The 23,714-nt window shown below is 40.1% G+C and overlaps 1 protein-coding gene across 2 annotated transcripts in view; it reads left to right on the forward strand.

The window, feature by feature from the left end:
* Positions 1-23,714, forward strand: part of NME7 (NME/NM23 family member 7) — a 94,660-nt gene that overhangs the window by 49,753 nt on the left and 21,193 nt on the right. For both annotated transcript variants that reach the window (XM_074159796.1, XM_074158952.1), the window contains 3 exons: positions 2,896-2,960; positions 3,831-3,899; positions 7,672-7,773. In XM_074159796.1, the coding sequence (XP_074015897.1) occupies positions 2,896-2,960; positions 3,831-3,899; positions 7,672-7,773 (236 nt within the window). The remainder of the gene's footprint in view (positions 1-2,895; positions 2,961-3,830; positions 3,900-7,671; positions 7,774-23,714) is intronic.

The raw sequence follows: 23,714 nt of genomic DNA on the forward strand, positions 1-23,714 counted from the left end.
GTTTTTTCACTACATAACTGGATTTTTAAGTTGAAAACAAATTGTTGAAAGCTGCTGAAATAACACTCTATCTAATTAGTTCTTCTTTTCCTCAGCCTTATCTGCCCACAAAGGAGAGGACATGTCCTAATTCAGTCATACGACTGGCTGAAAGTCTGAAACAGATCCCAATCTGAGCCTTGAGCTTCCAGTCTTCTGTTGCTTGGAGATTACCTCCATGCTTTTTGTTTCTGTTTTGGTTCAGGTAGAATTTGAAAGTGTCCCTAGGAGAAGTGATACATGTATTGCCTAAACTGGGACAAGGGAGGCCAAGTCATTGGATTTGTAGATCTGCGCTGCCACTGGCAACTCTTTTGTCCTCCTGTGCCTCAATTCCCACATCTGGGAAGTGGAGCTAGCATCCTACTTTGCAAACATAAATGAAGTCTCATGCCTCTTCCTCAGGGCACTTAGATTTATTTTATTTTTTTTTTGGCAAGACATCTGGCTGTGTACAATGGTGACAATAATTCCTTTGGTTAAGCCTTTTGGGTATTGCAGTTGTGGGCAATCTATCTGGAGCAACAAGGTGCTCTGTTGCTCTGATGAGTGAGAATGAACTCAGGAATACAATGTAGAGAAAAATCTTGATAAGTTTATCACAGTTAATTATTAAACAAACCTCGTATTAAAGACCTTTATGCAAAATACATTCCTACTTTGATTTCTATCATTAAAGGAGCCTGTCTACAGAGAAGAAAAATCTTAATGACTTTGTGTAAAGAAACAGCGTAGAAAGATGAATACTTGAGTCCCTCTTTGTTTCTCTAAAACACAGATTTTGCTTACAACTGGTAAAACTGCCAAAGACAAAACTTCTCTAAAAGGCAGATCTCCCTAGTACCCCAGAACCTGATACCTGATGAGTATTTTAATTAGATGTTTGCCAGCTGTGAAGGCCTATGCAAGTGGCCCATTCTTGGCTGATGAAGTGTAAAATGGAGATCTGTCATGTAAAGCAGCTTTCTCATACCAAGGTAACCCTGTCCCTGCAAGTGGTGGTTGTCATTTGTCTGCCACTGCCCTTTCTTCATCTTTGTTGGTTGCTGGTGAAGCAGTGAGTGGCTATTGACTGGAGTATTGGCTCTAAAGACTGAGAATGAGAAAATGTTTATGCTTTGTCACATATTATTTATTCATTTATTTATTTCCTGAATGATCCCCAGCCAGTCACTGAATCTCTTTATGAACTGGCGATTCATCTCTGAAGTCAAGGCTGTAGGCTGGCTGCCTCACTGGAACCTATGTGTGGAAGCATCTGAGCAGCTCAGCCTTTCCAGCAGCGTGGACAAAAAGAAACTAGAGGTCTGGTTTCTCTTTCTGACATGGTCTTGCATTTTCTGGCCAAACCTGTTCAAGTCCCTTCATTTTGCTGCTGCAATTATGTTTTTACATCTTGGAAAAAGGGGGAAATATATTTTCTCAGTTTCACAGGAGTATTATAAGGAAAATTTTATCAGTTCTAGTGAGTCATGTTATAACAGTATAGTGGAACAGGAACTGCACCTGCCTCTGCTTGTTTCTATGCTCTGTAAGCGCAAAGAGCTGCATGGACTGAGTATGTACCAAAATGTCAGGTTTAGTAATTTGAACGTTTTTGGATATGCACTGTTTTATATGGCAAAAGTTTTTCTACATAAACCTTAATGTGAAAATACAATGGGGGATACTTCAGGGACAACATCTTTCATTTTCACTTGTAAATACAATTTTGAAAGCCCTACAATTCTCTGTCTCATTTATTTAGAGCTTCCACTGATCTTTTGATACAGGAGGAAACTCACCAATCCTATGCCACAGTTATTAGCAGACTGTGAACAATTCAGGTCTTGAGCATGCCAGAATCTAGATGCTAGCTTTGTTTTATTCTCATCTTCTAAATTTATGCAGTGCTAAAATATCCTGCAATTTAAAGACTAGTTAATAAAAATATTTAATGACCAGAATTCAAATCCTGCCATTGTCATACATTATAGGGTATTCTTCTGTGGTTAATTCTGTTCTGAATAAATGTTGAGAAATTTGTAGTTTCTCACAAATTGTACTAGAGGACAGGCATTTACATTCTACAAAAACAGTGATTCTATGAAATTCACTCACACAAAGTACTGTGCTTGGCTGACATAATCTTCAAAATGACCTGATCTTGTAAGCACAGGCAAATCGAATATATACATTCATTGGAAAATCGGTGGTTCTTGTTCTCTGAAGTTTAGTGTTTTGTTTTACAATGTCATTCAGTCTTTGAGGAAGTATTCCGGAGAGAATAAAGCAAGCAGTGAGATAAACAAAAACATATTTGTGAGTTAAAACCTTAGAAGTAGTAGCTTATTTTGCACTAATGTGTTTTTTACCATAGAAGACATGAACTTTCGTGCTGGTTTATTGGTAATATTTATTATCATCCTGCATTGTTTCTAGCTTAAAGTAGGACCAACAACACTCTGGTGAACAGTGTGTAAAACCAGCAAAATAGGCAGCCTGTGCCCTGAATTGATTAGTGTTTAAGCATCCGTATTGCCAATGGTACTTCATTAAAAATATAAATCTTGATCTTGCAGCAACCGGGTGTTTTGCAGTTGATGTGAGAAAAGCAAAAGCTTCACTAATTACCTTTTTTTGGTAGAGATTCTTTTTCAACAGCTGCATGGAATTTAGTTATTTGAAACCATCAACCTGTCATTTTAGATAGAGCATGGAGTATGTGAACTCAGCTCTGCTCTCTGCTTTCTCTCACAGCATTACACAAATACTGGTTTTTTTGGTTTGGAAAAAAGTGGTATATTGGCATAAAAACATTCCAGTTGTAAATTGTGCTTTTTAAAATGGAATACTGTCTTTTGTGTGTTTCTTCAGGGCTAGCTGGAAAGATTATAAAAGCCATCATCAGTGAAGGATTTCAGATCTCAGCTTTGCAGATGGTAGGTTTCCTTTTGTGTATGTTTTTCTGATAAACAGAAGTAGGAGAAGTGCCGTATGCTCTTCACAGCAATGCACAGGTGTCTTCCTGCAATAGAAAACCCTCATGCAGATTGTGTAGCAATGTTTTGGGATCAACATTGTCCTCGTGATATTTGTGTTTTATTATTTGATTGATCAGCTGATTTGTTTCTTGTTGCTGGGTGACCTTGAGCCAAGACGCTTTACCTCTCTGTATCTCAGTTTTCCTATAGTTAGAAGGGGGATAATATTATCTGTCTCTTCTGGAGCAATTTGAGTTATCTTTATAAATTATACTAGCTAAGATTAGGGAAATGATTGTTAATATCCTTCCTTAATTTTTTAAAAACGTATATTTAGCATGAATTTAGGGGAAGTTTTTTAAATATACTTAAAAGATTTTGACACCCTGATCACCCCCAGCAGTTAAAGGAGGTTGGCACAGATATTGTTTCCAAGATTAGTCCTCAGTCCTGTAAGTCTTGCCCTTCAATTTTCGTGAAAGTCTCAAGATCTGAAATCCCCCTCTGACTCCAATCCCCACCACAAATGAAAAATAGCCCCTTTCCTTTACTATGCAACAAACAGATCCTCTTGCATGTCTTAGTGGCATCATCCAACACTACATTATCTATTTATATTTAAGGTGGAAGAAGATACTGTGTGCCATGTTGCCTGTGGCGTCATTGGCTAAGTTGTTGACAGCTTAAAGCCATGTTGCAGCTGTAAAGCCATTCCTTTTACCTAGTAAAACTTAAGAGTATTCTGAATGTTTGCTGGTCAAGAAGGGGTTTTTGTCTCTTTTGTTATTGTTGTTGAAGGCAGACTGGCTAACACTTTTGTTTTCTTAGTTCAACATGGAGCGTGCAAATGTGGAAGAATTTTACGAGATTTACAAAGGTGTCGTCGCTGAATATGTGGTAAGCATCAAGTTTGGGAAGAATCTGTTTAAAAATAAAACATGATTAAATGAGGAGGTGGTCACACCTTTCCTCTTTTGGGATTGTGATAGAATTTCTTTTAGGAACCTGATATTGACCAGTTCTAGCTTGTTCTCAAATAAACTAACTCATCTTGAGAATTGTGCTATCTATGTTGTAAGAAAGGAGAGTCCTTCGTGAAAATTGTTCAGCCAAAGAATTTGTAAAATACAACAGAGTGAAAAAAAAAAAGTTACTTTATTGCAGTAGACATATGAGAATGTGTCATATCTGTATCTTTGTTTGATTTGATACTGTTTTAGTGGCTTGGACCATAATATATATTTATTATTTTGTTTACAATGGGGCTGGTCTATTTGAATGCTTTCCTAATGGTATTTTCAGCTATTGTGAAGTTTATTGAATCAGTTTTGTGGATCTTCAGAAAATTTAAGAAGTTTAAGATGTGCTGTAATCCCAGTGGATGTCTAAGACTCTATAGCCTTGTTGTACTCTCACATAAAACTTCCTGACTGCAGATACAACAACAGGAATACAAGTAGATGGGCTGACATTTCTGTATCACCTTATGTCAGAGGATTTTGGTTCATTTAACAATGAATAATGAGTTTAGGTTCACTGACATGTTATGTACTACGCAAATTAGCCTTAATTCTTAAATGGTTAAATTATTAAGAGTTTTCTGCGTAGTTACTAATATTACTCCAGACAGTTACTAATATTACTCTGATAATGACATTTAATTTCACACACACACACACTTGATGATTGTTTAGTCCAACTTACTTCAACAGGGATTGTAGATTTGTCTTTAAATAGGTTAGGAGTATTGTTAGTTCACTCTCAAATTGGGGAATACTCTTAAAGTCTCCTCTGATAACACCATCTTTGACAAGGACCAAAGGAAGATTAGATAGGCACACTTGTAAGTACGTGGCAGAATTCAAATATGGTAATATCTGACCAGTATTTCATGGCCCAAAGAATCCTGTGATACTGCAAAATTTGGACTAAATTGGAAATTCTCTACCATCTTCTGCAGCTCCTCTGTACAATCTCTGACCCTGTAATAAATTGCAAATTTTAGTTATATAATTTAATTGCAGAGTTACTCAGAAGAGAAAGTGACATTTAAACAGAGTAAGTCAATAAAAAAGATACATTTTACATGGGATTTGAAGAAAAGCGAGAATCTAGGGCTCTGTCCTGCAAGCCATGTGTTGGATGTACTCAGTTGAAATGAAATTGCACTCAGGATATCTCTGAAACAGGAAAACATGGGAAAGCAAATCATGATGGTACAGGGATCCAGAGAAGGCACATATGGGAACAGCAATCGATATTGTCAGTGCAAGCCAAATAGGAAGAAGTATGTTGTGAAATAGCATATTGAAGAAAGAATATGACCTCTTATGTCTGTGACTCAGAACCTTCTGGTTTTATCTGAATTTTATTTATCATTCCAAATTAACTCGGCATAGAAGATACTTGGCATCCAGAAATCCTTTTCAAAAATTGTACTCCCATTTCCTCTGGTTACCCCCTGTCAGTCAGATAAAGACTTGACATTGTATATAAAGCACTTCTCTGTGAATAGAGAAAGCTGAACAACTGCCCAAAATTTTAGCTTTGTTTATATCTCCTGCGTGGGATTTTGCATACTATTGATTAGGTTTTGTGCTGTTTTGCTTTGTATTTCCTACTGTAGCCAGAATAGAAAATGAGGAAAAAGAGGAGGGAGATTATTTTGGGTCAGGTCAGAATCCACTTCATTAATCAAAAATGCTTGAGCTTGATCCAGCTTCAGAAAGGGTTTTGGTTGACCACAAGCCATGTTATTTGATGAATAAACTATTTGCTAAAGCAAATTTGATTTAGCTGTAACTGGGAGTCTTACCAGACAAACAGTGTCTGCTATTTGAATTCAACTCTGGACTTGATGAGGCTGTGTAAGGTAGACGAGCTTGTCTCACATGCCTCTGTGCTGCAGTTGATGACTGCTGGTCTTCAGTCCTCAGCTTAGTGTTGTAATGAAGGATTCAGGAGTAACTTTGCTCACGTAGTTTGCTGCTGGTGGTGGGATGCCAGTGTGGATGCAGAAACAACAGAGAAGGAAGGAACAAGAAAACCCACAGTTTGCAGGGGGAACTGAGTTGATTCAACTAAAGTAAAAGCCTGGGTTTTTTTCTCCACTGTCCTTTTAACAGTTATTTAGATGAAAGAATTCAATTAAATTGTACAGATTAGTGACTTTGTGGCAATTTACTGTTTCTTAACAAAATTAAATATATTGTCCTTTGACGTGCTCTTAACAGAGGATCTGTTGGTGATAAGACAGTTTTTGGAATTAAAATATTTATTCATGTTGTAGAGCATGAAACTAGCCTGCACTCTTTTCATGTCCTCTCAGGAATATTTCTACCTACATTTCCTAGGATCAGGCTGATGATAGAAACACTTGGCTAAAATTCTGTCCCATTGACTTCAGAGTGGGGAGATTAAGCACATGTTCTTGGCATGGAATCCATTATGAAGATACCAACTCTTTGGAACAGTACTGCTTGACTTGGAGTCTTTGTGTATTTAGTTTCCATCACAATTCATAAAAGACAGAGAAGGACTTAACTCTTCTTTTCCTACTGCTTTTTTGCCCACTCTGTGTTCTTTGCCATGGCTCATCCGTGACCCTGCCCATGGCTGGTGGGTGTGATTGCAGCACTTGCTTGTCCTTTCCTGTCCTCCCTTATTTCCTTTCCCCTTTCCTCATTGGTTTTGATTTTTTTTAATTGTCCTGATTTGTTTAAAACTTGTCTGCCCAAATTTCTAGACAAGTATGCAGTTACAAGGGCGTGTTTTAAAAAATGAAGTCAAACTAGAACATCAAAATATATTCTTTCTGCTTGTGAAACCTATACCTCTAGTTAACAAACTCCCAATTGGCACTAATGCCCAGACTTAATTTAAGCTTATGAAAACTATTCATCACCCACTCAGAACTCACCATGTCTGTCTAGTCTCCAGGAGGCTCCAGGGAAGCAGATGATTTCAATGTAACTGAGATTCTGGTAACAGTACATCACAAGAATGGTACGAGATCAAGGACCCTTCCCCCAACAGGCTCTGCCATAGGCCCCTTTCAGTTCTATTCTGTTGGACTGTGTGTTTCAGCTTCTGCAGAAATATGTGAGGAAAAGACAGTGAGAACCAAAAGCCCAAGAGACATTTTAATGACTTAAAGCCATCAAATGGGTGTATGTTTGGAAATAAATATAAGCTGTGTACCGTACTCCCTGTAGGGAGCAATGCAAGGTACATTGCTGCCTGTGGAACTGACTGAACATAGTGTGATTATTATTTTTTTTCAGGCTTATATCCAACAACGTATGTTCCATTGATTCAGTCTAGTTTGATAAATTACGGGATACTTCTTTGAAATGCAGATCATTAAGGATGTACCCACAAAAGAATTTGAAGTATTGTGGATGCTGTTGGATGCTATTCAGTATCTTCTTGAAGCTGAATATTCAGTTTACCTCAATCTCCACCTTCTAAACCAAGTAGCAAAATGGAAAACGTTTCTTTTGTTGTGAATACTAATGACATCTTTGTTTCATGTCTTTGCTTTCCTAAATGCACTGATATTTCTTAATTGTTACTGTCCTGTACATTTGGATCTAGTTTTGGGGAGCGATACAAGCCTTGCTAATGCCCAAAGAAGCTCAGATTTGTTTCTGTCTTTTTTCTCTTCCAGGAGATGGTTACAGAGTTGTGTTCGGGCCCTTGCATAGCAATGGAGATTATACAACCCGAGCCTCCAAAAGTGTTCAGAGACTTCTGTGGTCCTTCTGACCCTGTAAGTACTTGCCTGAGTGATAAGGAACGCTTAAAAAGTTGATGTGCTGTCTGTGTGAATTAAAATACCACAGTGTGGTATGGCTGACACATACCTGCTGCATTGCTTGGAAACATTTAAGGGTTACCTTATTCTGGAGGCCAAATACTAGTCTTAGTGGACCAATTTGAAGCAACTCTTCTGATCTTACCTAAACTGGATGATAAAATACTGTGATGATATTTATGTGAAAGGAAAGCTATCTAGGCAAAAATCTTTGTTGAAGATTCATAAATATTCTAGCACAAGGCTTCAGAGTCCTGGAACAAATAGTTAGTGCTTGTGCATGCCAGTGTAAATCAAGTGTTAGTCCACTGCAGTCTGTGGCAGTCTCCTAGGGTGAAATTCTAGAAGAATTGGTTCCTTTCTTTTTTAGAAGGAAGTGAACAAAAAAGGGTGTAAAAGTTCTCAAACCTTGTTGCTATGCTAATGCTTCTAGGTTTAATTTTTCATTTATTGAGGTAACTAATTGAATATGTGTGATACTGTGTGCAATTTGGAGACAAGCATAAGTGCTGTCTCAAAATGTTTGCAGCTTTTGTTAAACAATGAAGACTACCGTACCACACAGAAGCCATGAGGTGAAATACCAAGATGGAGGCAATGATCAGGGTTTGTATTGTTTTTTAGTTATGTTTTGATGTTTTAGTTGCAGACTGAGTGGCTTTACCAGTTTCCATGGAAAAAACTCACACAGAGTAATATTTGAAAGGGAGATCGAGTTGTTCAGGATGTTTCTTCAGGTCCAGAGTTTCCATTACAGAGAGCACCAATTAAAGGCATTATCCAAACCCTTTCTTCCCCTTCTATTTAGTGACATTCAACTGTGACTCTGCATCTTGTAAGCAGAGCATAACCTATTTATCTGACTTATTTTTACCTGCAGGACAATCAGTATCAGTAGTGATGTACACAATATAGTGGTTTCAAATTCCATGTTTAAGGTTTCTGATCTTTAAAACTTTCAAAGATGCATTTGTTTTATTTGGGCCTATTATATCCTTTTTGTGTTTCTGCTTGTTTAATGCCTGACACGTTAAACTCAAAATATGCTTGTAAACATCACAGCTGCTTTAGGTTGTTAAAGACAAGTGTACCTATACAAGGGGAATGTCTCTATTTTCCCTTACTACAAAACATGGAAAGCCCTGTCATAGCCATACAACATGTGTGTGACCCGAAGTAATTGTTGATAAGCTGAGGAACTGACTGAGGGATGTGTAAACTGATGGCTTCTCTGGGTAGCACAAGAAAACATCAAAGGAGGGAAATAAATTCCTGTCTCCCAGATCTCTTGCTCATGACCTATCTATGCTGTTTGTGTTTCCCTTTTAAGGGTTAACTGTGTAACTTGTGAAGTGAAAATGAGTACCCACCTGCTTCAAGTGGAAGCAGATGGCTGTAAGTTCTGGACACTGACTTCATAGCAGTTACACTGATGGTATCTTTGGAAGACAGGCAGCTATGTTACATGTTTCTGTCTACTATTTTCTGTAAGAGTTGCAAATTAATTGATTCTTCAAGCACATAAAGCATATGTACAGTAACTACAGCTGCTCTCAAGAGTGATCTATGCCTGAAACTTTTCTGTCTCTTTAGTCGCTGTTTGTAGCTTGTCTTTGAGGAAGAAGGGACTATGGTCTATCAGTGCTCTTTTGTCATTCCCAAACAGAATCATCAGAGAAGCTCAGTACTGAACTTTGTGGTTACAGTATCTTTCTCAAATAAGGGTAGCAGAAACCCTAACAGCAGTTTTGTTATCTAGTAAGGTGGTATACAGACCATGAAGATACCATGGACTTCATATTCTAGTGGTTAAAGTAAATATAAGTGTTGTGCAAATAGTGCATTGTCATTGAGAGATCCAAATCTCAATGTAACTTGTTTGTTTGTTTGTTTGTTTATATATGCTAGATCCTGATGGGTGTACAGCCTGTTTACAATGCAGGTGGAGAGCAAGTTTACTATAAAATGTACCTGATTGGGTCACTGGCTCCTGTTAAATAGTACCCTATTTGGCAAGTTAATGCCATTGAAATCACTGTGATTACTCTCAAAGCAAGGTGCTATTTGAAGTGAGTAAAGGTGTTGGAATTTGACTTATGTAATGAATCTCTCTCAGTCACGTGTGCTGTTAATTGTATCTTAGATACATAGCAAATGTAATAATTACTTTGAGGCAAGTGAGATGTCTAAACTGGGTATGAATGTCAACATCCCTTTTAGTCTGTTCTTGGTTTTGCAGGGAGACAGTTGGGGTACACATCAATAAAAAGCATCCAAAAAGAGGTGATACAAATTTTCCCAAATCAAAGTGACACGTTGTTTGGAAATAGATCTGGTTTTGTCCAAGTCCCTGATGTTTAGGGATGAAGAAAGAATTAGGGTTGTTCCATTTTGAGGATTATACTTTAGTAAGTCAGCAATTTATATCAAGTGTACAATGGTAAAAATTAAATGGAACTTTGTGCTGTTTTCTATAGCTGCATAATATTTTGTTAGCACTGCAGGTCAGTAAATCTCTCTGCTAAAAATATCCTTCATTATAAACCAGCCTATAAATACTTTATTAAAGCCTCTTCTGTGGTAGTAGGGAAGACTACTAACCAAAAACCTGGTTTGAGCCTCCTTGTAGTAGTGTACGCGCAGCCTATCAAATCTGGAAAGCGGGCCGTGGGATAAAGATACTTGTCTGTAAGGAGCTGTGCTGGACACACTCACTCTCAAAATTACTGTGACCTGATTGAAGGGCTCAGTATCACAGATTGCAGGCTTGTGGAGCATTTGTCCCTGGTGGATAGCATATGCACTATGAGAAATGCTTTTCTGCAGATCTTGCTGCTGCTGTTTGCATTATTCTTTTATACTGGCCAGCTAGGTCACTGCACTCTTGGTGAACTGTCAGCATCTTTACGCTCAGCTTAAGATCCTGGAGTGCAGCTGGATTTTTTTTGTCATCGGTGGTATCATCTGAGGCCTTTCTGTAATCTTTCAGATCAGCCACGATGCTTGTTTTTTCTGTCTTCCAATTGCAGCCTTTAGCTTAGCTATTCCTTACAGCCAGGTCCCAGACTACTTGTGGGACTTGCTCTTGGCGTCACTCTGCACCTTGTTTTCTCTGTCCTGGAATGCCTGTGTAGGGCTTAGAAATGGAAGACTCTCTCCACATCTACTATAATAACTTTACTTATTGTAGCAGCACCCCTATAAAAGTCCAGCAGCCATTTTGATGCCCTTCTTCAAAATAATGTTCCCTTACAACGTTAATAAGGGCTGTGTAAAAAAAGTCCCCGAATTCCACACAAGACTGTAGCTTTTCAAGGAGGGGAAGCATCCACAGCCTCTGCTATGCACCCGAAGCTAAGAGGTTTGAGATATTGAGATCCTTTGAGCAGCTGAGCACTTTTATTTAGATATTTAAATTTCAAATAGGAATGGTATTTCCGAAATGACTTTGAGTTCCATTGATTTTCCATGGTGTGTCTGAATCATTTTAGCCCTTTTTCAAAATATATTATGAAATCTTGTAATGCAGGTTGTTAATTTACATTTTTTTGTGTTGGGTGCTACTTAACTGTTTCTACTGGTGCAGTTCTGATATTGAAAGAAAAAAAATACACCTATGGCAAATAGGTGACCACTCTATAAAGTTAGGAACGGAGTTAAAAAGTTAATTAAGCCAGATTACTACAGAACACAAACCTTTTGAACTTTCATTAGAAATGAGAGTTGCTAAATGCAACCAAAGTTCAACAGAAAATAAGCTGTTTCTTCTTCATCATAAAGAAATGAAAGTGCTTGGAGGTGTAGGGGTAAATGCAGCACAGTGTGCATTATCAAGAAAGCTGTTTTGTTTAAGGCAGTAAGGAAAAAAAAAAGCAATCTATTCTGCATTGATTTGACGTTGTTTCACATGGATCAGGAAGCAAAGGCTACAACGGAAAACCTCAGAACAGGGGAATGGCAATCAGGGAATCCTGTCACTGCTTGAGCTTGCTGACATTGATGTTTCATTTGATTGGTGCTTTTGAATTTTTGGCCTCTGGAACCCTTGGAGGCCTTTTGTTATTATTTAGTCACATCTTCATGCAGCTTCTATGTTGATATAGCTACTTGGTAAGTTTTTGTGGTGGAATTGTTGAGGTGATTACTTAGTATTCATAGGATTCCAGGAGTATACATCAGCAACATGTTCCTGGCATAACTTTTTGTATTTTAAGAGCTTTTAGTTAGTACACTAAAAGTTTACTACCACTTTAGGCAGTACACTAAAAGTGACTCAAGTATGTTCTGCTGTGAGGTATTATTAAAGTAATGGGACGTGCTGCAATATTTCTGCATCCAGTGGACTGAAAAGGGATTTTTGTATACTTGCTTTAGATCCTAACCTGCATTCTTTTTACATTGAGAAATTGTAATTTTAAGGGTAACAGTATATTATCAGCTTTTTGTACTTCTTCATCAATGCCAAAGAGCTAAAAAGGAGATGAGATGGTTTAAAACAAAGCAGTGAACTGAAAGAGCTGGTGTCTGCTTTAGCTCCATTCCTGACCTCACTGTGTGACCTTGGACAAAAAGTTCAATATGTTTCTGCCTCAGTTAGCACATCAGTTAAATAGGGATAACAGTATGAGCTGTTGCGGGTTGCTGTAAGATTTTTGTTTGTGTAGATCTGAATATCTAGCACTGAAAAATACCTACATTTGAGGCCAAAAATGTTCATGTTCATTCCTAGAACTGCATTAGCAGCATGACATTTTCATATTACATCACATAAAAAAATAGTTCAATGGAACATATAAAGAAATATAAAACAAATATGAAAGACTATTTTTTGAACTGCCGAGTATTCATTTTCTGGTAATACTTTCATAGCTGTTTCATGTGGATTCTCTCTATAACCTAGTGAGCCTTGGTCAAGAGTGTTGACAGTAAAGTACATGGTGTGTTTCAAGAGAAATAAGATTTATTCATCTAATTCTTTGATGAAGACGATTTTCCTATAATTGATTATCTGCTCAGATAGCCTGAGTCATGTAATAATAATAAAAATTTTCATTCAATGCCAGACCATTATCAGCTAGAGTAGCAAACAGATCGATTGATACTAGTTACAATACCATGCTGTCTAAGCCTGCAATGGGAAAGACATGATTGAATTGCTTAGATGTTATTTAGGGTCAGTCATCTGACTCTGTCCTTTCAGTTTTTAATTTCCACATCAGTCTCTGCAAGTCTAATGAAAATGTGTTCTAAATAGCACTGAGGCCTCTTAGTTGGAGGACGTGGTAATTTTTTACCAAGTGTCTGTGCAGGGAGATTCTTCCCTCTAGTGCAGCTCCTTTTCACTGAGCTGACACCTCTGGTTCGTAAAGCCCAAAGTCTCAGTGGGTTCAGGACTTCTGCCTTGTTGTGTGTCACCCCTCTGTGTGTGGGCAGGGGGCTTATTAAGACTGGATCTAGAAGAAAGGAAGTGTTAAGGCAGCTGTGCTCTAATGACCCACAGCTATAATGTGACTGTAACCGTGAGTCGCCACCACCACTTTAAACTGGCAATATGTTGGTGTATGGTTTGAAATTTACCTCCGAAAGTGTTATAGCTTGTTGTCAGAGACAAGCCTGTGTCTGTGCGGATGCCAAACACCATACCTGTGACAGTGAGTTGCTTTTCCTGGTTTAAATCAGATGGAGTCTGCACTGGCTACACCAGAAACAAGACTGGTACATAAATCTCTCATTTGTTCTTCCTGTCAAAGCAGTGTGTAGTCCTGGGAGCACCTGAGAGTCAAGAATCCAATAATTAATTTTTACAGGCATGAATTCAGTGTTCATAGTAAGTTCTCTTACTGATGTGTTTCTCTTCCTTCTGAATGGGTATTGCAGAACTCTGCCAACCCCTGACACCCTCCCCCTGCCACCCTGTTTGCTTTTGTTGTGTGTATGTATATGTACTTCGTAGTGGCATGTATGCAGGATCTGGTTACAATTTTGAGGTCACCTGCCTAGAGCTCTGTTTCTTGCATGCTGACTTCTCCAAGCCACCCTTTGCAGGGGATGGGAAGTCCTTTGATAGGAAGAGAGACTTCAGCCTCACTGAAATATGTCTTTGTGGGGAGATTGGAAAAAAATCAGAGGACTAGTGGTGTTGGAGGAGCCTTTTGCTTGCAAGTGGCTTGCTTTAAATGTGGCTTGTTATTGCCTGAAGGTTGCCCTCATATGATGGCTGTTCAATGTCATGTGGAGCTGGAGTTTGTAGGCTCACTTTGATTCTTGATGGGTAGGTGCATATGTGTTGAAAAATACTATTAGTGCTGACTTGCAGTCTCCATCAGGAGACTACATACTGACAGAGCCCTCAAGACTGAAGTCTGCTTTACATCCAATGTGATTGAGGCATGTTGGCAAGGTTACAGTTTGAAAAAAACTTTTATCTACCACTCCTTGTCTGAGGCTCCAGAGCTACAAGACTTTATTAAGTCTGCCTAAGTAAATCCTGGGTGGTGGGATTGAACTTAGATTCATTGGTCACAAGTTACAGTCATTTGGTAAAGTAGGTAATAAAAGGTATTGCATTGTCTGATATCAAGCTCACTACCACCACAGAGGCATGACGCCGGAGGAGTTTCACTGAATTTCACTGAATTTTTTTAGAGTTGGAAGGGACCGGATGGATCATCTAGTCCAACTCCCCTGCTGAAGCAGGATTGCTTAGAGAATGCTACTCAGGACTGCATCCAGGCGGGTCTTGAAAATCTCCAAAGAAGGGGACTCCACAACCTCCCTGGGCAGCCTGTTCCAGGGCTCTGTCACCCTCACCGTGAAGAAATTCTTTCTCATATTCGAGTGGAACCTCTTATGATCCAACTTGTGCCCGTTGCCCCTCGTCCTCTCACTGGCAACCACTGAAAAGAGTCCGGCTCCCTCCTCCTTCAACCCACCCTTGAGATATTTATAGGCATTAATAAGGTCTCCCCTCAGCCTTCTCTTCTCCAGGCTAAAGAGTCCCAGCTCTCTTAGCCTTTCTTCATAAGGGAGATGCTCCAATCCCCTAATCATCTTTGTTGCCCTTCGCTGGACTCTTCCCAGTAGTTCCCTATCCCTCTTGAATTGGGGAGCCCAGAACTGGATGCAGTACTCCAGTTGTGGCCTCACCAGTGCAGAGTAGAGGGGGAGAATGACTTCCCTGGACCTACTAGCCACACTCTTCCCTATGCAGCCCAGGATTCCATTGGCCTTCCTGGCCACAAGAGCACATTGCTTGCTCATTGTCATTTTGCTGTCTACCAGGACTCCCAGATCTTTCTCTTCGGAGCTTGTCTCCAGCAGGTCCACACCTAACCTGTATTGGTGCCTGACATTCTTCTTCCCCAGGTGTAGCACCTTACACTTTTCCCTGTTGAACCTCATGAGGTTCTTCCTTGCCCAGCTCTCCAGCCTGTCCAGGTCTCGCTGGATGGCAGCATGGCCCTCCGGGGTGTCAGCCACCCCTCCCAGTTTGGTATCATCAGCAAACTTACTGAGGAAACACTCTGTTCCCTCGTCAGGTCACTGATGAATATGTTGAACAGGACTGGACCAAGTATTGACCCCTGGGGGACACCACTGGTTACAGGCCTCCAGCTTGAACCTGCTCCATTAACCATTACCCTTTGGGTCCTGTCACACAGCCAGTTCTCAATCCACCTCACTGTCCCCTCATCCAGCCCACACTTCCTTAGTTTCCCAATGAGGATGCTATGGGAGACTGTGTCAAAAGCCTTGCTGAAGTCAAGGTAGATGACATCTGCTGCCCTCCCCTCATCCAACCAACCAGTTATGGCACCATAGAAAGCTATCAGATTGGTCAAACATGATTTACCCTTGGTAAACCCATGTTGCCCACTTCCAATAACCCCCTGCTCTTCAACTTGTTTGGAGATGACATCTAGAATGAGTCTCTCCATTACCTTCCCAGGGACGGAGGCGAGACTAACTGGTCTGTAGTTCCCAGGGTCCTCCTTCTTGCCCTTTTTGAAGACTGGTGTGATGTTGGCCTTCCTCCAGTCTTCTGGCACCTCTCCTGTTCTCCATGACTTTTCAAATATGATAGAGAGTGGCCCAGCGATAACTTCTGCTAGCTCTCTCAGCACTCACGGGTGTATCCCATCTGGGCCCATGGACTTATGAATGTCCAGTTTGGCCAAGTGGTCCCGAACCTGGTCCTCTTCTAGTGAAGAAAAAACTTCCTCTCTCCATACCCTCTCCCTGGCCTCCAAGGCCAGACGTTCATGAGGGGCAGCCTTAGCAGTGAAGACTGAAGAAAAGAAGGCATTCAGCAACTCTGCTTTCTCCGTGTCTTCCACCACTAGGGTGCCTATCTCATTCCTCAGTGGGCCCACATTTTTGGGGTTTGCTGCTTTCATCCTCTGGAGGGAGGGTGCTGAGGACTTCTGGGAGAGGACTGAAACTGGAGTACATTTGCATCTTCTTTCTGGTTGCTGCAATGCTTTTTTTTTATCCTCAGTTGGCTAGCAAAGCCCCTCTAGCTGATGCAGGGATTTTTTGTAGTTTCCTCTGCTACCTGTCACTATGATATTTTAGTATACCCTTGTGACAAGGCACTTTCTTAACTGCAATTTCTGGACATTTTCAGGAAGTTATCAACATTTTGTCAAAAATTCTGTATGCCCTCCAAGAAAGTAGCATCAACTTCAGAAGCCTCAGGGTTCCCATCTGTGTTCCCATCTTTCCTTTAGGTCGGCTGTCCCTGGCTTTGAACTGGTTCTTCCTGGATTCCTCGTGCCTAGTTCCAGGCTGAAATAGATTGCCCTACTTTAGCAAGAGGAGGGAAGCTGAACGTGAGCCCAGAGACTGAAGGAAAGCAGGGGCGTGCCACAAGGCATTAACAGCACTGGCTAGTGATCTTCCTTGACTTGCTCTGCTGCCATAGAGACCTCCTAGCTACTCCCCAGAGTGGATAACATGCCAGGGTATCCTGGAGCTAGATTTTTAGGCCTTTCCCTGCAAAGCATCATAGAGCTAGCCATTTTTTGTAAGGTTTTAAGCCACACTTAAAATATTTTTAAGAAAACTCAATTTCTTGATCAAGGACTTTGTGCCGTTCAGCTCTGCAGACACATGAAGACATTTAGCCTAATCTGAAATCACAAAGACTAATTGTATCTATAGGTATGTGTGAAAGAAACCTGAAAGACTGGCTTAGGGATCATAAAGGATGCCTTTGCACTCAGACTGACTGCATCCCAAAGTAGTAGGTGGGTGTTATTAAAAAAGTGGTATTTTAAGCATCTAAGATGAACACAAGATTCTTATAAATGCTGTGAGTTTATATAAATTTGCCTATTCAGCCTTGAGGAGGTGGGGTTTTTCAAATTGTGCAGAGTTTTGGTTATAACTGTCCATCTGCAGGTCTTGTTTTGCAAAATGAATGCTTCCATATCCTGTTTGTATTGTATCTTCCTGTTTAGTTTTTCTCCAAGCTTTGAATACACGATGTTTTAGTGGTGTTACAGATTTAGCATCTCATATAGATGGATCATATTTTATTTAAAAGGTGACCACACAAACTTTTAAAAGTGGTTGCTTGCCTGGTTTCTTTTAGCATTGGCTTGATTTGTTTTTTTTAATAATGGTAGCTAATACATTTCAAAATACCACATTTTTGTTGTGTCTCTTCTTATGTATCTTAGATGAGTTAAGCAGAAGAGTTGTGTTTCTCACTACTGTAGAGAAGGAGGTAGGCTTCTAACATATCAGATGATCGTGTAATACCACCCTGGTATTGACAAATACACAATGTAATTTTACACTGGTAGGCTGATCAAAGGTAATCCGCAGACTTCTCTCTAGGGCTTGTTCTCCCAACTACGCTGGATTAAAATGCGATTTACCATGCCTGTGGAAGGGTTTTAACACTTTAAAAATAAAAGTGTTCTTCCCCCTTGTGAAAATACAGTCTTTGTCAGTGAAACACAGAGGTTGTAGTCTCCTCCTGCAACTCCTCCTGCAATCAGAGGAGGTTTGCCTTCTTTGACTTTGGTGATTCCCTTTCGGTTTTTTGGTTTTGGTCTTTTTTTGGGTTTTTGTGTTGGTTTTTTTTCTTTTCTCTCTCCTTCCTCCTTTGGACTGTTCTATTACAGTTCTGCTGTAGCTGCTGAGGTTTCTGAGAATAGATTCATTAATATATTCAGTCCATAAAGGCACAAGGTAAAAGCCTTTTCGAGAACATGATGGTCCTGGGTTTATTTCAGTCTACATGGTCGTTTTCTTTGCTTCCCTTGTGTTCTGTTTGGTTACAGCAGACAGAAAATGACTCTTTTACATTAGACAGCGATGTTTTTGAATATATAAAAGTTAATCCCTGAAAAGAAGCATTCAGGCAAAAACCAGAAGGCTATAGAAGCCTCAGCCCTTCCCTGGGAAAAGGGAGCAGTGTTTCCAGAAGATATGGGAAGTGCTGAGGTCGCTCTGTCTAGGAAAGAAAATATTACTGTTGTTGCACTAAACCACTATTTTCTCCTTCTGCAGTTTCTTAGCATCCTGGTCATGCTGACCTTGTGTGTTTGCAGAATCATAGAATAGTTTGGGTTGGAAGGGATCTTTAAAGGTCATCTAGTCCAACGCCCCTGCAATGAGCAGGGACATCTTCAACTAGATCAGGTTGCTCAGAGCCCCCTCAAGCCTGACCTTGAATGTTTGAATCTTTGATTTTAATATATTTAGAGCATTTGATTACATGCCTGACTCAGGTTTTTGTTGACTATAGGTAGCCTTGTCCTTCACTTGAACTCTTCCTGACTTCTGATTGGAATATAGTAGTTTCGTAGTGATGTCACATATACTTCAAGTTATGAAGTAATACAAATTACATCTTAGTAAAAAAAAATTATGAAAATAATAAACCAAGGTAGAACTTCGTAGAATAGGCTGCAAGGGCTTTTTCTAGAGCACTGTAGAAGGCAGTTAGCAAGAGTCAGCAAACAAAGGTGCTTGTTGAAAATGTGCAATTGAGGAAGTTATAAACACATACAAAAAGGGCAATAAAGCACTTTTCTATATAACCATGATGATGATGTGATCTTGAGTATCCTGAAGTTGACTGTAGTTGTCACAAAAGGTTTCATGTCTTTCAGTCGGCAGCTTATGAGTAGTCAGTTCTTGGATGTGCATGACTTTTTCTTTTTTTTTCCATCCTAAAGGACTGCTTATTCAGGCTCTGCTTGGTTAATAAATTGGTGACAGAGCTAATAATAACTAAACAGAAAAGGAGCTGCAGATCACAGTGTATCTCATGTACTCTTGCTGATAAGAGATTGATCTGAGGGGAACTGATCACTGGTGGAAGATCTGCAAGTTTCTCAAGTGGGTTTCCCCTAAGAGGGTCAATTGGCTTTCTAGGTGTCATAGGTGGTATCCTTATACTGTACATTGCAACAGGGTGTTCCTAGGTGCTTTGCATGCCATTGTGATAATGCAAGAACTACATGCTGTGGCCAGAGCATATCTGCAGTTATTTTCTGCTCGAGCTACATTATTGAAGGCCTCAAAGTGGGTGAAATCAAATACCATGACCTAAGCTTTCCTTCTGTAACAAAAAGAACTAAGTAGTCTGGGTTTGCAGTTATGATGATGATGATGGTTATTTTTTTTATATTTTATTTTTATATTTTAAAATCCTCCTCTCTGCAATTGCTGGCAACCATGAGAACAGCTGTGGTAATAGTTTTCATTCTGTACCACTGGTCTGATTGTCTGTGGACACTATTAACTAAACAAAGGCATTTTAAAAACTGGACATAAAATTATTAATTCAAATGCTGAGAACCCGCTGAGTAATTTGGGGTGCGGCTTGCTGGTCTGTTTGGTTTAGGCTGATATTCTCTGTTCTACTGCAGGGCCACCTGAGCAGAATTTTTAGCAGCTTCTTTCGTTTACAGTATGATAGACTGCATCCGATATGCACATGGGACTTCCCTTGGATACTCCTACTAAGAAGTTTTCCCTTTCTCTGCGATCCTTGACTTCCCAGATCAAGAGACTAGAACAAGGCAGGGTAGAAGATGGGTGAGCAGCAGTTCTTCGTGTTCCCAAGGCAGCTCTCAAGTTCTCATAGGTGACCTGGTGTGGCCTGAGTTTTGCAGACTATGGCTTATCATCAAGAGAGGGATGAATCAGGGTGAGAGAGTAGTTGAGGAACTGATCTGGGATTCAAAAGATCTGAGCTGAAAGTTAGACATTGAACTTGTGATCCTTGTGAAATATGTATTTCTTTGTGCCCCTGGGAAATTACTGTCTCTGTGCCTTGGCTTCCCACTCCAAAAAAATAGGGTCCATTCTGCTCCTATTTTCTGTTCTTTGTGTCTCTTCGTGTAAGTTTTCCAGGCCAGGAACCATATATTAGTGTGTATAGGAACACTGACTAGTACAGCTAGTCCTGAGCACAGCAGGAGCTTTTGAAAAACAGTTGTAACACAAATAATGAGTGATTCCTTCCATCAGAACAGGGCTGTTCACAACTGCGTGGGAAGAGATGGCAGCACTGCCACCTCCAAGGAAAAGCTTGCTGTCATAGTGGAGAGGCCTAAGGGCACAGAGTGGAAGGGAAAGCTCTCCCATGCTAAGCCCCAAATGAGAAGGATCTCTGGGGCTTGCAGCAGACTTGTGAGTTTTGTCTTTCAATCCATCTGCATCTTCTGTTGAAGTGAATAGTCCAAAGCTGGTTCAGCTAGGAAATTCTCGGTAGAATTTTGAAGCAGTTTTTTCTGCTTTGCAAAGTGTAAAGCTCAGATTTCTGGACCGCTTTTGCAAATGTAAAATTCTGTCATGAAACTTCAGAGGAAAATATAATTTATAATTATTCTTGTTCTTACAGGGGAAAACTCAGTCAGGATATCTGTAGACCAAAAATAATGTCTTGCAACTTCATAGTGACTGTCACTGGAGGCTCTCCAGATATTTTGCTAACGTGAATTAATGAAATCCCAAAATATCCCTTGCGGCCTAGTATTTTTTTGTCCTTGTTTTACAGATGAATTAATAAATGGGTGAAATTCTGGATGCCTTGAAGGCATTGGAAAAGCATCAGTAGGACCAGTAGTTCACCTTTAAAGCTTAAAGTAAAGCCACTAATAATCAAACGTACAGTTATACTGTGTTTTCTGATGTCTTGTGGGGTTAATTGCTTTTCAGTTGTTAAATGCTTCCTTTTTCCAATTTGTCAAGTAATATAAATATCCCTTATGGCAGCCAGATAATGCAACAAGATAGCTAGATATTTTATCTTTATTCCTATTTTGTGACTAACTTACATTTAATGTCAGTTATCCTCAAGACTTCACCATCCAATCTAGTTTACACTTAACTCAGAAGCGTGGCTGCTTGCTCTTATCTAAATTCAGCCCATTGACAACGGCAGATAGACACGCATATACAACAGTAAATAAGTTTCTAAGCAGGGCAGTTATCATTAGAATTGCTTAAGCATCAACCAGAAGCACCAAGACCGGTAAAAATGCTGTCTCAGGCTGGCAAATGTGCCACGTTTTCTGCCCACAGCAGGGAGTCTGTGGAGAGTTGGTGCAGCACCTTTGGGCTGCCAGAGAGGAGGAGTGGTAGGGAACGTGTGGGAGTGAAGCAGAGGGAATCAAAGTGCCTCAGGGGATGGAGGGTGAGAAGGAGATGGTGTAACAACTTCTACAGACTTGTGAGCTCCCGAAAAACTGCCAACGCTAGAGCACGGAAGATAATTTTAGGTCCATCAACAAAACTTGCAAAAGGTACAGGACTTCAGACTGGTAGTTCAGAGGTAGGCTGACTTTAAAATAAACAGAAAAGCAGATGGATTTTTTTTATTTTCAGGGTTTTTTTTTACTGAGATCAAAGTTGTCTTTTGTAAAAAAATAAACTATGGTTTGAGTACTTGCTGATATTGTTGAAAAACTTGCTTGGTTTTGGAAGGAGGTGAGCCTCAGATGCGCTTTTTACAGCTTTGCAATTGAAAATTTGGCTGTTGTTGCCTGGATCAGGTCATTTAATTTGCTGAACAAACCTTTACAGCCCTGCTGGATCAAGTACATAACTATATGCACACAGACTTGGCTCAGTTAAAGATACAAGAAACGTGTCAGGACAGCCAGTAAGTGATTGGAGGCATAAATATTTTACCATCAGTCAGGAGAAGATAACCTGAATGTCTAGGTCAAATGCATAGTGCTGAGGGGATAGAAGATTAGGATAAATATTATAAAGACTTCCAATGCGACCTTTCCGTGTTCTTGAGACCTGTGTATCAGTTTGTTTTGTGATAAAGACTAAAACAAGAGGGGTGTTTATTGTGTGTGTTTGGAGGGGGTTGTTTTGATTTGATTATTTTTTTGCGAGATATGAAAAGTACGAAAGACTTTGTGATAACACTGGCTCCCTTGGAAATGTGTGTAAGGCCACTGATACTGACTCCATATTTGTACGTGACGTTGCTGCAGCTCACGTGGAATGCAAAGAAAGAGAAAATATGTCACTGTCAACAAGAGACTTCTGTTCTGGATTGGTTTGTGAAATATAAGCTGAAGGAAACCTATCGCATTCTCTCTAACATGGACCTGGTTTTGTATTTAGAAACTTTCTGAAATACCTTTCAACAGGCAGGCCCCAGGTTTCGGGCAAAATGTGTTCTTCCCCAGTTAAAGACTTTACAGTGGCAACAGCACCATCTTATGTAGGTTTTTTTCTCTCAGTAATATAGACAAAAAGCTTAAAACTGCATTTAGTGGTGATTAAATGGACCCCGGACTGATGCAGGAGTAGAAAATTGTTGTGTTCTGCAGCAGCTGATGCTGAGTGCAAGGTGGCTTAGCGTGTGAAACTGGGGAACATAAAGCAGTTCAGAGCTGAGGTAACTAGAGGGGAAGCACATACATCAAAATTGGTTGGCTAGAGTTTGGAAGGGGTATGGGCTGCAAAGAAAACATGTGAAGCAAGCCGAGGAAGCTAGCCCTTGTGGTATCATGCACAAGATCATCCATGACCGCAGTTTTCATTTTGACAGTTAAGCCTTTGTCTTTGAACAGGAACTTCTGTGAAGGATATATCGACTGATCAACTGAGGTTCTTCCTACAGTAACAATAATGCTAAGGTGTTTCTTAGCTTGAATAAGCATTACAGGAGATGCTTGTCTAGTATTGTAGCAGAGAATGTGCTCTTTTCATCGTTTTACCTCTTGCTGATGGCTTGTGTAGGATTGAGCATTTTGTGCAGTGCCCTGCTGCAACCAGCAGTGTGTGATAGGACTGGTGCTAAAATCCCCTGAAAATAAAAGCCAACTGAAGAGCTGTGATGATGGGAAGAGAAGAGAGAAGCACTTATCCTGCCTACATTACATAGCTGTGGTATTGCAAAAGAGTCTGGTTTTGTGGGTTTTTTTCGTGAAAGGGCTTATCACCCTCTGCTCACTACAGAGGAAGCTCAGGTGCCTCACTTAGACCAGGCAGTCAGCTTTCCCATGGCTAAAGTTCAGCCAGATAAATTCCAAGGTGAGTGGTGGAATTTACATTATTTTGTTTGTTCACGGTTAATGTGTGTTCTGTTCTCTTGACAAGGGCGTAGCTGCTTCTTAAAAGGAGAAAGGCACTTGCTTGTTTGCCTGAGGCTGGCTACTGCCTTCTAAATCAGTTGGCACCCTCAAGGGGAAAGAGGAACTATCTCATGACAGCAGTGGAGCATGGCGAACTGCAGAAGAAAAAAGCTTCATGAGTGTAGGGTGAGAAAGCAGAGGTAGGGAGACCAAGTCAACATGAAGCCTTCAGAAAGATTGATGAATGAGGAATGCCAGTAAGAGCAAGGAGCAGATGTGCCGTCAGGGCTCGGATAGAGAAGGAAACAAGATGTTTTACTGGGGGCTTAGAGG

The sequence above is a fragment of the Numenius arquata genome, chromosome 1, assembly GCF_964106895.1.
Source record: "Numenius arquata chromosome 1, bNumArq3.hap1.1, whole genome shotgun sequence".
Taxonomy (NCBI): domain Eukaryota; kingdom Metazoa; phylum Chordata; class Aves; order Charadriiformes; family Scolopacidae; genus Numenius; species Numenius arquata.